The 19144-nt window shown below is 33.2% G+C and overlaps 1 protein-coding gene across 1 annotated transcript in view; it reads right to left on the reverse strand.

The window, feature by feature from the left end:
• MRPS28 (mitochondrial ribosomal protein S28) overlaps positions 1-19144 on the reverse strand; it is a 167267-nt gene that overhangs the window by 129007 nt on the left and 19116 nt on the right. Inside the window, exon 2 of the mRNA XM_074278956.1 lies at positions 13258-13439. Within this exon, the coding sequence (XP_074135057.1) occupies positions 13258-13439 (182 nt within the window). The remainder of the gene's footprint in view (positions 1-13257; positions 13440-19144) is intronic.

A 19144-nucleotide genomic window follows, 5' to 3' on the forward strand; every position in this document is an offset into this window, starting at 1 on the left:
TGAATATTGATACAAAAATCTTAAACAAAATATTAGCAAAGCAATTACAGATAATCATCCCCAGGATAATACACCATGATGAAGTAGGATTTATACCAGGAATGCAGGGCTGGTTCAATATTAAGAAAAATATTAACATAATTGACTATATCAATAACCAAATTAACAAAAAACATATGATTATCTCCATACAGAAAAAACATTTGATAAAATCCAACACTCATTCCTATTAAAAACACTAGAGAGTATAGGAATAAATGGTCTTTTCTTTTAAATAGTAGCATCTATTTAAAACTATCAGCAAGCATCATACATAATGGGGATAAACTAGAATCATTCTCAATAAGATCAGGGGTGAAACAAGGTTGCCCACTATTACCATTATTATTCAATATTGTATTAGAAATGCTAGCCTTGGCAATAAGAGAAGAAAAAGAGATTAAAGAAATTAGACTAGGTAATGAGGAAACCAAATTATCGCTTTGCAAATGATATGATGGTATACTCGGAGAACCCCAGACAATCAACTAAAAAGTTATTAGAAAAAATCCACAACTTTAGCAAAGTTGCAGGATAGAAAATAAAGCCACATAAATCATCAGCATTCTTATACATCACCAACAAAATCCAACAGCAAGAGATACAAAGAGAAATTCCACTTAAAGTAATTGTTGATAATATAAAATATTTAGGAATTTATCTACTAAGTGAAAGTCAGGAACTATATAAGCAAAACTACAAAACACTTTCCACACAAATAAAATCAGATCTAAGCAATTGGAAAAATATCAAGTGCTTTTGGATAAATCAAGCAAATATAATAAAGATGATAATATGTGAGGGTCAGGTCTTGTGCAATGCACCAGGAAGTAAACAAGCAGTAATGCTTGAGACTCCCGGAAGTGATTTCTGTGAGCAAACAGGGACCGCCTTATGAGTGGGAACTCTAGCCACATTGAGATCATAGCGTTAAGGGGAAATGTCTCTTTCTTTGATAGGTTGTGCATGTGACCTCATAGACCCTATTTAAGCAGTGGAGAGGAGGAAGTCGCTCACTTTTATCTGGTGTACATTTGGGAGTCAGCATGAAGTCAGCTAGGCAGGATGTAAACAAGTGAATAAAAGACCTTGAGCTTGCACATGGCTATTTTCTTGAGCATGCTGCCATGTATTTAAATCATTGTTCTTATGAAACAATGGCCAGAGATCTCTGAAAACCTCAGATAAAGGTAAGCTTGGTAAAATTGGTTTAAGCACTGCAAAAGACAGTGTCTGGAGATTTCTCTGAGGGCCTGAGAATTGGGAGAGACTGGCAATAGTAAATGCAGATTGGTAAAATGGTGTTTGCAAAATGTAGTGAATGCCTAAAGTTAAGCATTTACAAATATTCCCTAAACTAATCTATTTATTTAATGCTATACCAATCACACTCCCAAGAAACTATTTTACTGAACTAGAAAAAATAACAACAAAATTCATCTGGAAGAACAAAAGGTCAAGAATTTCAAAGGAATTAATGAAGAGAAAAGCAAATGAAGGCCTAGCTCTACCAGATCTAAAACTATAAAGTACCACTTGGTACTAACTAAGAAATAGAGCAGTTGATCAGTGGAATGGGTTAGGCTCACAGAACAAAATAGCCAATGACTATAACAGTCTAATATTTGACAAACTAAAAAGCTCCACATTTTGGAATAAGAATTCACTATTTGACAAAAACTGCTGAGAAAATTGGAAAGTAGTATGGCAGAAAGTAGGCATAGACCCACACCCAATATCATATACCAAGATAAACTTGAAATGGGTTCACGATCTAGACATAAAGAATGATACTATAAACAAATTAGAAGAACAAAGATTTGTGGAGGAGAAAGGAACTTGTGACCAAAGAACTAGAGATCATTATTGATCACAAAATAGATAATTTTGATTATATTAAGTTAAAAAGGTTTTATGCAAAATATGCAAACAAAACTAATGCGGACAAGATTAGAAGGGAAGCAATAAACTGGGAAAACATTTTTATGTCTAAAGGATCTGATGAAGACCTCATTTCTAAAATATATAGAGAATTGACTTAAATTTATAATAGTTCAAGCCATTCTCCAATTGATAAATGGTCAAAAGATATGAACAGACAATTTTCAGATGATGAAATTGAAACTATTTCCATTCATATGAAAGAGTGTTCCAAATCACTACTGATCAGAGAAATGCAAATCAAGATAACTCTGAGATAATGCTACACATCTGTCAGATTGGCTAAGATGACAGGAAAAGATAATGATGACTGTTAGAAGGGATATGGGAAAACTGGGACATTTATACTTTGTTGGTGGACCTGTGAATGGATCCAACCATTCTGGAGAGCAGTTTGGAACTATGCTCAAAAAAGTTATCAAACTGTGCTTAATACCCTTTGATCCAGCAGTGTTTTTATTGGGATTATATCCCAAAGAGATCTTAAAAGAGGGAAAGGGACCTACATGTGCAAAAATGTTTGTGGCAGCCCTTTTTGTAGTGGCTAGAAACTGGAAACTGACTGGATGATTTCAGAGAGGCCTGGAAAGGCCTATATGAACTGATGCCAAGTGAAAGGAGCAGAACCAGAAGATCATAATACACAGGAACAAGACTATATGATAATCAATTCTGATGAACGTGTCTCTCTTCAACATTGAGATGATTTGGACCAGTTTCACTTATACAGTGATGAAGACAACCATCTACACCCAGAGAACAAATAATGGGAAGAGAGGGTAGAACACTGCATAGTGTTCTTACTCTGTTATTATTTGCTTGCATTTTGTTTCTTTTTTCTCAGTTTTTCCTTTTCTTCCTTCTTGATCTGATTTTTCTTGCACAACCAGAAGGCTGTGTGAAAATGTATATACACATACTGGATCTGGCATGTATTTTTGGCATATTTGGCATGTATTGGACAGCCTGCCGGGTGGGCTAAGGGGGAGGGGAAGAAGGGGAAAATTTGCGGCAGGGAGTTATGCAGGGGTCAATGTTGGAAAAATTAGCCATGCATATTCTTTGTGAATAAAAAGCTTTAATTAAAGAGACAAACAAACAAACAAATAAGTAAATAAAAGCAAAAAAAAAAGAAATAAGACTTGACAAATGATTGGGTACTAAGGATGAGAGAGCGTGAGTTGAAGATGACATTTTTCAAGCCTGACTGGTGACTGGAAGGTGATGCCCTCGATAATAACAGAGAAGTTCAGAAGGGAGAGGAAAATAATAAGTTCAGTATATATAAGACATCCAATCCGAGATAACCAAAAGAAAGTTAAAGAAATGAGCCTGGAGATTAGAAGAGAGTCTAGGGAATGGAGAAAGAGATTTAAGAATCATTAGCTTACAGATGTTAATTGAATCCATGGGAACTGATGAGAACCTAAAGAGAACTAAAGAGAAAGAGAGAGGTAGAGTAAAGGGCCTAGAAAATGAAAATTCCTATAACATTTCAATATGTTATTTTTTTATATTAACTCTATCTTATTTTTTAAAAGTTTATCTTTTTGTCTTGGGGTAACTTTCAAAATACTTTGATATTTATCTTTTTAATGCCTAAATAGAATAGAGTATATAAACAAGTGTGTTAAGGCAAGTTTAATTCAAATAAAAGCACTGAGTCTCATACAGTACATAAATCCACAGCAAAACATTTTTAAAGCCAAGTACTTTCAAATTATTCATTCCACCCTGAATCAAGTGCATCTGTTTTCATAATATATGATTACAAATAGTTCATAACCCTTCTTTTCAAAAACACACTGCATAAGATGGAAAATGCTTTCAAGGAAAATTCATCAAGGAAAGATCTATTTGCTTCAAAAATGACAGAGGCAACAGCACAAAACCCACGCGAACAGTATATAATATGCTCAATCAGTTCTAATTAAGTATTTAATTATACTCATCTAATATCTAATTTACATTTTAAAAAGGAACACTATGAAGAAGTCTATTTTAGGTCCAAAACTGGGGTTGTGAATTAAAACTTTTCAAAAAATGAAATACAGTATAAACAGAAAAGCTATCTTGATTTTGTAGTTATCTAGGAACAAAGCCGTCTGTCTGGTGTCATTGTCTCAAGTAAGTGAAACCTCATGAAATCCAATATAATTTAAATTAGCTGATTCTAGTTCTATAAAGGAAGACATCAGACCATTTAGGAATTAGCACTAGTCACCCTAAAAGAGAGCCAAGAATTTTATGTTAAGAGACAAAAATATAGGATTTTCTTACCTGGACAGCTCCACCCTGTGGCACCAGATAACAAAAAACCTTAAGTTGGGGGTTTTTTAAGTGCAAATAGAGAGATTTCAGGTGGTTTGTACTTCAATAGGAGAAAAAAAAAAATGATATTTTCACTAACCTCTAATTGAAATTTGATTTTCTTCAATTATTTAAAACCATTATTCTGAGAAGTTCACAGGCTTTACAAGCCTGCCAAAGGAATCCATGACACAAAAAAGACCTCCTAAATTGAGTTAACAGTTTTCTTAGTCGAACAAATAAATGATAAGGACAGACCAGATAGCTAAATTCAATTTCTGTGGCATTTAAATCTTTGCACGACCTTGTTCCTTCCTCTCTTTTCATTCTTCTTTTAATTTATTCCCCTCCTTACACTCTGCAGTCTGGTTCCACTGGCTGACTATTTCTCATAGGACACTCTCTGTGACTGCATGTGAGCTGCCCAGTATATGAGAATACTGCTTCCTTCTTATTTTTCCTTGCATTATTCAAGACTCAGCTTAAAGTACTCCATTCTTAAGTACTCCAACTGATAAAGTGCCTTCCTTTGGGGTATATCTTATGCAAGTGTATTTATTTACAAGTTATATCTGCCATTAGAAAGCAAGCTTCTTGAAGGCAAGAACCTCTTTTTTTACATCCCCCACACTTAGCCCAGTTACTTAGGCAAAGGACAGCACTTAATAAATAATCACTGACTGCCTAATTGGTTCTGCTTCTTGAGACAAAGCAGAATAAATCTCATCACTTCCACATGACAAGGTCTCAGGTACTTGAAAAGAACTATGATATCTCCTTTAAACTTTTTCTTTTTTCAAGCTAAACATACTCAATTCCTTCAAGTGATGTAAATATAAATGTTAACTTTTATTATAGTTAAGGCATATAATTACAAAGTTAGATCTAAAAAGATCTCAAGAAACCAGAATCCTCCTGAGGGAAATCTAGTAAGAACAATTTAAATAGGAATAAAAAGAGTTTTTATACTCTGAATTTAAAAAAAAAAAAAAAATCTTTCACAAATAAAAGATTTGAAGAATCTTTAAATGACAGTTCATGTGAAAAGAACTCAGTTTTAACAGACTGCAAGCTTATTTTCTATATATAAAGTCAATGTCATATTTAGCTACATTAAGAAAGATAAAATTTCTGGGAATAAGGAGATGATCAACCTAGGTAAAGGGGACAGTCCCACTGTCCTCTGTACTAGACACTTGCAATACTGTATTTAATACTAGGCAACACATTTTAAGAATAAGTAAATAAATTTTATTAATCACTTGTTTGATGCAGTAGTAAGTTAGGTACATAGGATATTAAAGGCAAAAATGAAACAGTTCCTGATTTCAAGCAACACTTTATTTGGGAAAATAATATTGTATGGCTCAGAAATGATGATGGGGGGGGTCACCATTTAAAAAAAAAAAAAAAGCTGGAGAGATCCCTAGGAGCAAAGCAAAAGTTTATTATATGTTCTCCCGAGAATAGGGTATCCCCTGCTGTAGAGCAGGAAAATCCAAGGAAGGAGGCACCTTTTAGGACAGGTTTGGCACTTCAATAGTCTCTAATGCGAATATCCCTCCCACATTGACCTGGCTGAGGGTCTTACATTCTAAAACGCAGGAACTACCCAAGAAATTGAACTTGGCCAATAAGTACATAGTTGCCCATATTTGATTGAAGTAGGGAGAAAATGATGTCATGGGAGGAGAGCAGGAAGGGGACTTAGGTATGCCCTTGAGTCAATGGTCCTTGAGGATTTTCACAACTGTTCTGAGAGATTTCACCTCATCTGGTTCAGTATCTACACACACATAAGTAAATATAAAATGTTATCAGCTTCTGAATCTGTGATTTTATTCATGTAGGGAGCTTCTTATAAAGAAACCCTCTCTACTTATGTACAGTTACAATTTATAGGCTTAGAGAATTTACCAGAACATTAACAAGTTAAATGATATGATTATAACTAGTATGTATTAAAGATAGATATGAATCCAGGTTTCCTAATTTCAAGGCAACTTTCTACCTTCTCTACCAATGGTATGAAACTCATACAAAAATAGATCTCTGAAGAAAAACACTGATTTAAAAATCACAAATTAACACTATGTTGTATGTTTATTTTGTTGAAACTTTTTAAATTACATTTTAATTTAGTGCTGCAGTACTCAGAAGTTTTGTAAACCTTGAGTTTGACATTTCTGCACTACACCACAATGCTTCTGCTTGAAAACAAAAAAAAAAACAAAAAAAAAAAACAAACAAACAAACAAACAAAAAAAAACACAAAGTAATTGGGGGGAAGAGGCATGTCACAATCAGGGAAATGGGGGGAAAAAAAAAAACAAAAACCTCATGTAAAAGTTGCCAGTTGAGCTAATAAGCTTTAGGAACAGAGGTTTTTAAGAGGCAAGAGTAAGGCAGTGCCACATTCCAACCTTGGAGAATAGCCCATGCCAAGATCCAGAGGCAGAAATAAGGTGGAAAGTCACATAGAAGGAAAAGAAATCTGAGGAAGGCCACTAGGAAGGGGGGAAGGTTGCAGAGGAGCACAAGAGGATTGGTCTGAAGAAATAGTAACTTTTAGCTTAATTGATCAAGTATTTGAACTTTTTTCACACCCCCCCCCCATGCAAAAGACAGTCTGGATTTATTCTATTTAGCCTGATGGTAGAGAACTAGAAAGAAGCAATTGTTAGATGTTAGAGTAAAGCAGGTTTCTGACCTGCTGTAAGAGACACTTCCTAACAGAGTAAAAAGAGTAAAGTAAAAAGAGCTTCTCTTAAAGGTAAAAGCAACCCCCACCCCCTTCTTGTTCAGATACTAATCAAATTGAATAGGTAACCACTCCTTTGAACTCTGAGATTTAAAATGTATTGTTATTTAGCAGTTTTATCTATTCGCATGACTATTTGTTTTATCACAACTAAATTTTAAAAATTAATTCACAAATATTAAGCATCTACAATGTGCAAAGTGCTGGGAAATACAAGTACAAAGGATGAAAAAATACCTATTCACAATTAGCTTACAATGTCAGGGGACTAAATTACAGAATCATAGATTTGGGCCTTTAGTCCAATCCATATCTGTACAGAAATCCTTCCAACAATAATCCAAATAGGTCATTAAGCTTTTCTTGAAGATCTCCAGAAAAGGGGATCACACTACCTCAAAAGGCAGACCCATTGCTGGAGAACTCTAATGGTTAGGAAATTTTTACTTATATCAAGTCTAAATCTATTCTTCCAGAACTCCCACATGCTGTTCCCAGTTTTGTGTGTCCAGGGCCTATATACAGACTCTCAGATACTCTAAAACAAAACTCCTATTCCTTTTTCAAGCTAACACTCCCACACTACCCCACCAATTTCTAGAATAAACTTTTGTACATCATAGTCTTAAAGTTCCTCAAATTTCTCTAACAAAATTTAATACTCAAAAGATTGCCCTTGCATCATTTTTCAGTCCAAGAAAAATGACCCACAATAGGTATTAAATACATACTTTTTGAAATAACAAACGACACAAACCAAAATTAAAAAATTAAAAAGAAAACAAAAAAAAATGTAAACAGGAAGTGTATATATCTATATACATATCTAAATCACACACACAAATATATATAAAATCACCATTTTGAAGTAAAATCTTAAAAAAAAATAAAATGTGCACTGAAGCAAAATGAAGTACTTAATTGAAATAACTGATTTTCTCTTTTTTCTCAATTATTTTGAAAATGTTAGTTTCTTTAAACATTCAATATATGTTCCACTTTTCATTTGACCCTATATACCATAGCCTGAATTAGAAACAAAGACTGGGAAATTAGCTTGTTTATTCCACCTCAGTGTCAAGCATATGTACAAATGATATTCACTGCACGTGTTAACTGCTTCAGAGCTGCCAATCATGCTTGTTTTGATACTCATAGTATTAAAGACCTGTCAATCATATCTGTTGTGATAACAGTACAGAAATAATGTTTTAAAGCATATTCTTATTAAAATATCAATAAATGAACCTTAGTTTTACAATTGTATGTCTTTTTACTGATATTTTTGCATCTTATATAAAATAAAAACAAAAAATTTATTGAGAAAATCAACTACTAAAAATTTTTTTTAAAAAAGCTTTTTTGAACTAGTTGTTTGTAGCACTGAATATTAAAAGCAGACCAATGATGTTGTTTTGTTTTTTTAAACCAAACTAAGAGATATAAAAAATTAGGTTTTTTTATATGCCAGTAAAAAACAGATATTTTCCCTAAGTTAATGATCATATCACCTCTAATCAGAGCAGCATCATGTTGGAATTGAAGAGTCATAATGTGACACATTGAGGGATTTTATTTTTAATATATCATCAACCAAAAAATACTAGTTATTATGTTAATATAAATCCTAAGTAGTACTATGTAAGTACCTGCATTACTGTACTGGTTTATTCGAAAATAACTATCAATAAATCAAATTATGTAATTTAGAATATTCTAAACACTAAAACTATTATTTTAATTTTTATCAACATTATTAACAGTAACAACTAATAAACTGTCAATAATGCACAATCAATCTCAATAATATATAACTTATCTGGAAGTCAGTTATGTTATGTCAAGAGATACACCCAATAGATATATCGAGAAACAAGCAAAAAAAAAAAAAAAAAAAAAGTGGGAATGGAGATATTAGGTGGGGGGGGGGGAAATATATATATATATATATATATATATATATATATATATATATATATATTTTTTTTTTTTTTTTTTTTTTTTTTTTTTTTGAGGCTGGGTTAAGTGACTTGCCCAGGGTCACACAGCTAGGAAATGTTAAGTGTCTGAAACCACATTTGAACTCCGGTCCTCCTGAATTCAAGGCTGGTGCTCTATCCACTGCGCCCTGAAATATATATTTTTAAAAATCTACAAAAATGAATTGTAGATTTAGAGTTTTACAGGAAATTGCTGGTCATCCAGTTCAACTCCCCCACTGTAACTGAGAGAACCCAGAGACATTAAGTAGCTTGCCCAACTCACATGAGTAATACACAGTCAGGATTTGAATGGAGTCCTTTTACTCTAAAATTTATCATTTGTTCCAGTGATATGCCTTTGTGGAATTTGGAAGCTCATCTTTACTCACAGGTTTTTTTCTATCTAGTTATAATGGACCTTAGGGAACATATAGTTCAACATCCCACTTGTAAAGTGAGGAAACTAAAACCTATAAAAGCTAAATGACTTTAGCTAAGTAAATGGTGCAGTAGGAAGGCTCAAGTCCCAGGTCTCTGATTCTAAAAACAGCACTTTCAAATGCACCACACTACCTACTAGTAGGCTTCCATTCAGAAACTACTTATTGCTATTTTTGACACAACTAGTTTTCTAGTTTCTAGAGTAAATTAAAAGGAAAAAATATGAGGGTACATGCTTTAGAGGACACACTGGCTATATATTCAGGAAGGATAAATGACAAGGAAAGAAGTTTTTAAAAGTAATAAAAGAAAGAGAAGCATAAGTAAAAAGTCATTCCCATTCGGTTACAATTAAATGTGACATATAACCCTATCTACTGTGATAACCATTGATCCATGATTGTATTACAACATATAAATATTTTACTCATATGATAAATGAAATCACTAAGTTGGAAAAAGGCATAATAAACAAGAAAAAAAGAGTAAATTTTAAAAATGAGTTATGTGATGCCTAACAACAGTAATTCAATTCAAAACATATTTATTAAGTATTTTGCCTTTACTATGTAAAGACTTCTGTGCTATGTCTTACAGGAGATAAAATATAATATCTCTTCCTTCATAGAGCTTACAATAATAGAAAGACAAGACACAATCACAGTTATATGTGATAGATATATTAAAAAGATATAATTTTAAAATGTTATGTAAAGCCCAGTGGTCAATTATGGACTCTAGTTATTAGGAGAAATCACTATGTACAGGGGGCAAATAAATAAGGATACATGAAGAAGATAGTACTATGAAAAACGATTATTGATTAATAACTAATTATTGTAACAGGGTCAAAGTTTCTCTCTTTTCCTACTTCTTCATCAACCAGTGGGATATCTTAGGCAGAGATTTAGCCAGGCCAAGATCTAATCAGTCAGTAAAAGAAATTCTCAATCTTGAATAATGGGTGCATTTTTGCTCAATGTATTTGTTTAGACAGGTCTAGGGAAATATTGATTCTCCCTTTTCTTATAAAGGAGATTTAGAGATTATTAAGTATCTTTGATCAAGATCTGGATGATCCAAATCATGTAATCCAAGACCCTCATTGTAATACAACTTAGCCTCTCATTGTAACATTCATTTTCTCATTAATTGTTAAACAATCAGAGTTGATTTTCACCCCTCAGGAACAACTACTCTTTGAAAGGCAAATAAAATATAAGCTCACCTCTATGAGAGGGCTTTGGTAATCTTATTAATAAAATGATTAAATTACTCGAAAACTATTTCTTTTACAACTTTTAAAATTGTCACAGTGCTTCAGTTAGTTCTGCAAAACATAGCATTATATTACAAAGGGCATTTAGTTCCTTCATTATGAGTTCCTGGTTGACTAAAATTAAAATATAAGGAGAATAGAGAAATAAAGTTAAACATATTCTACCAGCCTAGAAACATTTCTCCCCCTTTGAGAGGGAAGGAGAGAGCTCCTCTAAGGGCCTGCTCAGGAATTCTTTTCTGATTAGTCAGAATCATCTTTTTCTATCAATCAAAGGGCAAAGGGATTTCCTTGATATATCTGGTTTAAAAAAAAAAAAAATTACTCAAAATGCCTAAAGTATGAAAGAAAACATATGTGTGTATAGGAGCTATTTTCACAGTAGCCAAACCTGGAAGCTAAGGTTTTGCTTATTTTGGGATGATTAAACAAATTGTGGTATATATATGAGCATAATTATTGTACCAGAAGAAATCATTAAATAGATGGTTTCTGAAGAAACTGAGATCTATATGAATTGATGCAGAGTGAAATGAAAATGAGGAGGACAATTTATAAAATGACAACATTAAAAAATTTTAGAATTCTGATTGATGCCATCACAAATTGTGATTCCATATGACCAAAGATGATGTATAGAGTCTGTTATTACAACAGAGTTGTTTTCATGCTGTCTATCCCATTAAACTGGGAACTCTTCAAGGGCAGAAACTGTCTTTTGCTTTTCTTTGTATCTCCATTGCTTACTTAGCACAATACTTGGCACAGGGTAGATGTTTAACAAATGGTGATTAGTTGTTCCGAAGTTTCTCCTTGTATATCAAGCCCAGATTTATCTCTGCTAACTTTAGCTACTCTTCCCAGATCTACCCTCTAAGCCATTTTTGTTTTTCTATCTTCCTTCTCATTAATTAAGAGTTTACTCTCTTGGACTAAATACTATTCTTTTAATTTCTCAGGGTTTCTAATACACCACTTAAGTTGCTATTTCAATTTCTAATCCACTCTTATTTTCAGGTCATAAATATATTTGATAATGTCTTTTATGTCATTTCTTATGTATATTTTCACTACAGCATGATGAGTAATCTTTTTTCACTGCCTTTGAGGCTGTTCTTTTAATTTTTCTGAAATAGCAGTTTTAAAATCTGTGGCAACAGGCTATTGGAATTAAACTAATAGGCTTTTGCAGTAGTATGCATTTGAGAATAATTGAAAGAAGCATGCAATTTCCCAGAAGAAATTTAGTGCAAGCTATTCCTTCTGCACAATTCTGAGCTCAAATAATATATTCAGTATTTGCTTCACAAAGTAGCCAAAAGAGAGAGAGAGAGAGAGAGAGAGAGAGAGAGAGAGAGAGAGAGAGAGAGAGAGAGAGAGAGAGAGAAGAAATAGGTCTGTTTTTTTTTCTCTTGTTTTATAAAATAAAAAATTTATAATACCAAAAGTGCCATACAGTGAAAGTGAAATGACACTTAAGATGGAAATAGGGAAGAATAGCTAATCTGATCAAAGCACAGAGAATAATTCTATCTTAAGGAAAACATCATGTTAGAATCATTTGGAGACTAATTAGAAGCTACTAAAATAAATATATGAAATGACTAGAAAATAATAATCATCTTAATGTCTGGCATTAAAAGGATTATAAAATACTTTGTTATATATATATATGTTACCCCAATTGACCTTTAAAAACAAACTGCTAGGTGGCACAGCAGATAGAACACAGGTCCTGGAGTCAGGAGGAACTGAGTTCAAATATGACCTCAGATATTTGACCCTTACTAACTGTGTGACCCTGGGCAAGTCAATTAAAATGACCGCCTCACAACAAAAACAACAACAACAACAACAACAATCCTAGATGGGAAGTAGAAGCATTATTTTCTCCATTAATAAGTAGGAAACTAAGCCTTAGAGATCTTAAGTGGGATAAACAATAGTGTTTCAAAACAAATGTGTATATGAACTACATTAAAAAAAAAAAAAAAAAAGGATTATGAAGAATTTAGAAAAATTTGCAAGCAAGCATGAAAATATGAAGTTTGAGGGCAAAGACCCTTCATTTCTGTCTTTGTATTTACAATGCCATGCACATATTAGTCCCTTAATAAATAATTGCTGAAATGAAGAGAATCAAACTCATTTTGAATTAAGTAAACAGAAAGAGAGAAAACTGGGTATGAGGAACACAAAAAGGAAAACAATCCCATATATGCAAACTTAGTTGGACATACTAACAATTTCCACTCTGCAAAACTGATGATGTCTCCTCTCAGGAAAAAGGAAAAGATTAAATGACAGAAAAGAGCAGATTACAGTAACCCATGATCTGTGCGTTGGTTGGTTTTACTTAACAAGCCTTTTTTTTTTTTTTTTAAAGAAAAGACTCTATTGGAGTAGGGTATTAGGAAGGACTAGATATCTTTTTTAAAAAGCATTAGTAAAACATTTTCAAAAAACAACATTACTTAATCACACATAATTATGTCATTACTTACTCTCCATCTGATTCTGGTCTTTTGCATACACAATGAAACTTGCCGCCAAAATCTATATAAAGGTCATTTTCCACAACATGGAAGATTTGTCCAAAGACGATTTTATCTTTGGCAGGTCCCATCTGAATTAGAGGAGAATGTCTCAGCAGAGATGCAAAAGAATTCTCATTCTTTGGAGAGTTCTAAACATGGAAAGGAAAAAAAATATATGTGTAATATATATATATATATATATATATATATATATATGTATTTGTACTTCTCTCTATATATAAATGAATGCAATTCAAAATGATTAGTACAATAATTTAAATAAGTCAGAATACATAACATAACTCAAATTACTGCCCAAGTGACAGAACCAAAAAGTCATTTTGATAAATGTTTCTACATCTTATAGCAAGCAAATCAAAGAAAATACCATAAAGCCTGATTTTTATATAGAAAAATACTTTATGCTCCAAGCTTCCAGCCTAGCTTGCAGCTGAAGGCCAACCAACATTATGGTGCTCTAAATTCAAGGAGAAACAAGTTTTATCTTCATGCATGATACTACCTGAAAAAATTAAGGCAATTAAATACTTATATTCTAAGCTATTACCTAGGCAAAGAACCAAAATTATTCATTGGTTTCAATTTCAGTAAACATTTATTTTTTTTATTTTTTATTTATTTTTGTTTTTATTTAATATATATTACCAATATTTATGGTAATATCTTGCCTTGAAGATCAAAAGGAATGGAAATTATAGGAATATGATCATATCTTACTGTAATAAAAATCCACTTACAAAAATGTTAAGTTATATAGCAAAATAAGGAGTGATTATTTCAAAAGATCTTTCCCTTTACAAAATAATTCATCGTTAAATTTTTTTTCCCTTAGAAGTATTTTAAATTATTTCTTTTTTTTTTAATAGTTTTTGTTTACCAGATATATGCATGGGTAATTTTACAACATTGACAATTGCCAAACCTTTTGTTCTAATTTTTCCCTTCCTTCCCCCTCTCCCCCCACCCCGCCCCAGATGGCAGGTTGACCAATACATGTTAAATATGTTAAAGAATAAATTAAATACAATGTATGTATTCAGTAAACATTTATTAACCTATTACATGAAACAAACTATTCTAGGCATTGGGCATACAAAGATAAAAACGAAACAGATCCTTTCCCAAAAATGCTTATATTCTACTAGGGAAATGCAACATGTATACACATAATCAAATATAAAGTATAAATAAATTCAAACAAAGTAATTTCAAGAGGCAGATGTGCCAATAATTAGAACAATCAGAAAATACTTCATGGAGAAATGGCCCATTAGGCTCAAATCAGGGATGCTGTGAGATGGAGATGGGGACAGTGTGTTCCAAAAATTGAGTGTGTCCTGCAAAAGGCACAAAAATGGAAAAAGAAATGTTATCTACAGAGAACAGCCATCAAGCCAGAAGGCAGGAAGGGAGGATGTAACTAAGGGAGGAATAAGAAAGAAAGGGAAGGTATGGACAACTTGGATTGACTTTACCTAGACCCCAGATGATAATATTACCACCAACTGCAGCCCAAAGAACAGTTTAGTATACCTGTCCTTCTGAATACCCCAGTTCAATGACAGCCCCCAAACATGAAAACGCAACAGGGATCATACTATTCCAGATGTCTGCCAAGGGCACAGGTCTTTGAGACTGTTGGCTCTTTCATTCTGTATACTATGCCTTTATTAATGAAATCAAAGATCAGTTACAATTTTCTACTTAATTGTCATCTTGACTCATTCTGACATTGTAGTTCACTAAAACCCATGGATCTTTTTTTACATAAACTATTGCTTAGCCATGCCACCCCAATCCTATATCTAATACACTTTTATTTAAATTTAAGTATAACAAAACAGTAAATAACTAAAATTGGGCAGGTAGATGGCACAGCATTTGGCCTAGAGTCAGGAAAACCTGAGTTCAAATCTCATCTTAGATATTTACTAACTGTGTGACTGGGCAAGTTATTTACCTGTAGTTGCCTTAGTTCCTCATCTGCAAAATAAGCTTAAGAAAGAAATGTCAAACCACTGCAGTACCTTTGCCAAGAAAACCCCAAGAGGGGTTAAAAAGAGTGAGAAATGACTGAAAAATGGACAACACAATAAATGTTTGGTCAATTACATTATATTCCTCAGCATTTCTTTCATTTACCTAGTCAAGCAACACTGTATAAAAAGTTCATTCATTTATTTCATTATTTCATATTTCATTAAGAACCTACTGTGTTTCAAACAAGTGGCTAGAGGACTCAGGGGACAAAATAATGGGCCTGAATCAGGAAGACCTGAATTCAAATCCAGATTCAAACGCTCACTATCTGTGTGAGCATGGACAAATAAATAACTTAACCTCTTTTTGCCTTAAACCACTGGAAAAAAGAAATAGAAAACCACTCCAGCTCCTCTGTCAAGATTATCCTAAAAAGGGTCACAAACTTGAACACAACTTAACAATTCAAACACTATGGTAAATACCAAAGATACCAAGACAAAAAAAGAAATAGCCCTCATTTGTGAAGAATTTATATTCTATTGGAGGAAATAACGTTGAATATAATATGAATCATCATACAGCAGATTGCCTAATATTAAATTGTCTAATGTTAGGCAATCTGCTGTATGATGACTTCATAGTATAATACTTTGTTTTATTTGTATCTTTTATGATTATATTCCCTTTTCCCAACATCTCTCTCCCCTCTCTCTTACACAAAGTCATCTTATAACAAAGAATAAAAAAGAAAAAATAGAGTTAAAAAAAAATCCCAACAATAATTAAGTCTAACAGTATATGAAATGTTACCCATCTATGCTTCCTGTCCTCTGAAAAGAAAGGAAGTACATTCTCAAATTATATTGTTTTTGATTTTTGGTTTTAATATTGTTATGAAGATTCTTTTCACCTACACTATTGTGGTAGTTATATACTGTATATTGTTTTCCAGGTTCTGCTTACATCATTTTTCATGAGTTCCTAAGCTTTCCCATGCATACATTATTTTTAACCATTCTGGGGCAAACTGGACAGGACAGGGAGAATGGTTATAAATATGCTAATTTTCAAAAAAGCTGCAGAGTAGTTGGTAATTATTAGAAGCACTCAAGGGCTTGCTAAGAAGACACAACAGAGGTGATGGATGGCCTGGTATTACAGAAAGTCATTCTATATGCCAATTTTATCTTCCAGCCACAGGTTATGTCAGACTAGCATTTCACAGGAAACAAACTGTTGAATGCTCTTTGATGCTCTTCTTGAATCTTCCCTTTTCCCATTCTCCATATTCTCTAGTCTTGCAGGTTCTACCTACAAAGCAAATCTCTCATCCCTCCTTTCTTTCTATCTTTTACTCTAAAAATTCAATACTGTAGTTTCCTAGTTGGTCTTCTTTCCCACATAGCTGTCGAATTGACCTTCCTAAAACATAGATCTGAACTAGCTACCAGGTATCTTCAATGACTCTCTATTCCCTCTAAGAAAAAAAATGCAAGATCCCCAGAGCTAGTATCCAGAGCCTTCAAAATAACTACCACATACCTTCCCAATCTTATTTCATAATATCTTTCTTCAAGAACTCTCCATTCCAGTCAAACTGGCTTACTAACTACATATACAAGAAGACAATTCCTGGTTTCTGTGCCTTGTTCTTAATCCCCTTTACTGTCCACTTCACATAATCCCTGGTTTCTTCAAAGCACGCTGGAGATACCATCTCCTACAGTAAGATTTTCCATATCTTCTCAGTTTTTAGTGAATTTATAAAGTATATAAATATATAAATAGCTTATATGTAAATACTTATTAGCATATTTTGTATCAACTTCTCACTTAATATCCTTGAGGGCACACTTTATTTTTGTCTCTGTATCACTTTTTTTTATCTAACCCAGAACCTTGTATGTTGTAAATGCTTAATAAATAAAGATTTGTGGAACTGGAATTTTTACTGTAAAAACCAATAAATACTTGTTGAATTGAATCAGAATTATTACTTTAGAAACTAAATATAATTAATTTAAGACAAACTATTAAATACCTTATTCTAATATCTTTCTGGACATTTAAAAACTTAATTCAACAAATCTGTAAGGCTAAAATGGCTAATTTATCAGTTTTTAAGTTGTAAATTTATAGATTTACAATCAGAAAGATTATTAGTTTGTAGATAAAGAAACTGATCCTCCTGGAGTTGAAGTAAATTGTCCAGATGCAATAAAAAAGCAGAAATATAAAACTGTGTTTATATATGCATATATATGTACAAATATACATATGTATGTGTGTATTCTATCTTAGTATACACTGCCACTGTTTTAAATTTTTAGGGAAGAATATTCACTTTTATGAGTCTATGAGAAGACCATTTCAAAGTTTTTATCTGGAAGGGGGCAATTCCTTATAAAAGATAAACTTATCTTACTGTATTGAAATTCTTCAGAAACACTATCAAAATCTATGATGGATATGTTGGCTACTATACAATAATATTGAAGAAATACTGATCATTTAAAAAGTATATGGAATATGGTCAATTATTACTTGTATGAAAAATGATAATTCTAGCCCATTACAGGTAGCACAGTGGAGAGAGAGCCAAGTGTTGAGTCAGGAAGACTCATCTTCTGAGTTGAAATCAGGCTTCAAATACTTATTGGCTATGTGACCCTGAGCAAGCCACTTAAATCTATTTGCCTCAGTTTCCTAATTTGTAAAAGAAGCTAGAGAAGGAAATAGTAAATCCAGAATCTCTGCCAAGAAAATCTCAAATGAGTCACAAAGTGTTGGATACAATTGAAATGATAATATAATAAACTCAGTATGGTATAATGAAAAGAATATCAGAGTGAATAGCAAAACAACTAGTTCTATCAATCAATCAATCAATCTACAAGCATTTACTAAGAATTTACTATGTACCAGATCCTGGTGCTAAGTGCTAGATATACAAAATAGTCCAGAAAAAAAGACGAAAAAAATAGTCCTTTCCCACATGGAGCTTATGTAGTAATGGGAGGAATTAATATGTAATATGTATAAACCATATACATAAGATAACTACAGAAAAGATGTCTTTTTTTGAGGGAGAGGTGTCTTTTGTGTAAATTGGTTTGAAGTAAAGCAGAGTTGTACAAAGTCATCAGCCTCATTCTCTCTTCCAGAGCCACCAATGTCCAGTGGCAGGATAGAGTCAAGACAACTGCAGAGGATGATCTTGGCTTCTTCAATGTTTAACCAAGCTTTAAGCACTCCACACCTGTTTCAACTCCTTTCATGGCCAGTTGGAACAAAATTTTCTTATCTCCCCACCAGGTGAAGTGTTTACATGCTTGATGTAGACAAACCCCCTAACTCACCATAGGGTTTGAGACTCCTTCAAGGTTACTGTCAATCTGGTTTATCTTATCTGACAAATGAGTGAGTAGGGGAGGGAGGTACCCTAAGCATGAAAGAGAAAAGACATAAGGTTGTTTAAGAAGGTGGGAAGGCAGTAATGGTCAGAAATCCTAAAAAAAAAATTTTCTTGGAGGAAGTGGTGCTTTAATTGAAGCTTACAAGGAATGAAGGAGGGAAGGAGAAGGGAATGGAGAGAGGGAGAGGGAGGGGGAGGGGGGAGAGAGAGAAAAAGAGAGAGAAGAGGGGGAGGGAAAGGGAAGAGAAAGAGGAAAGAAGGGAGGGAGAGAGAGAAGGGAAGGAAGGAAGGAGTGAGGAAAAAGGTAAGGAAGAAGGAAGGGAGGGAGGGAAGGAGGAGAGAGGAAGGAAGCAAAAGGAGGGCAAGATAGGGAGGGAGGAGGAAAAGGGAGGGAGAGGAGGAAGAAGGAAGGGAGAAGAAGGGAGGAAGAGAGGG

This window comes from Sminthopsis crassicaudata, chromosome 1 (assembly GCF_048593235.1).
Source record: "Sminthopsis crassicaudata isolate SCR6 chromosome 1, ASM4859323v1, whole genome shotgun sequence".
In the NCBI taxonomy this organism is placed as follows: Eukaryota; Metazoa; Chordata; class Mammalia; order Dasyuromorphia; family Dasyuridae; genus Sminthopsis; species Sminthopsis crassicaudata.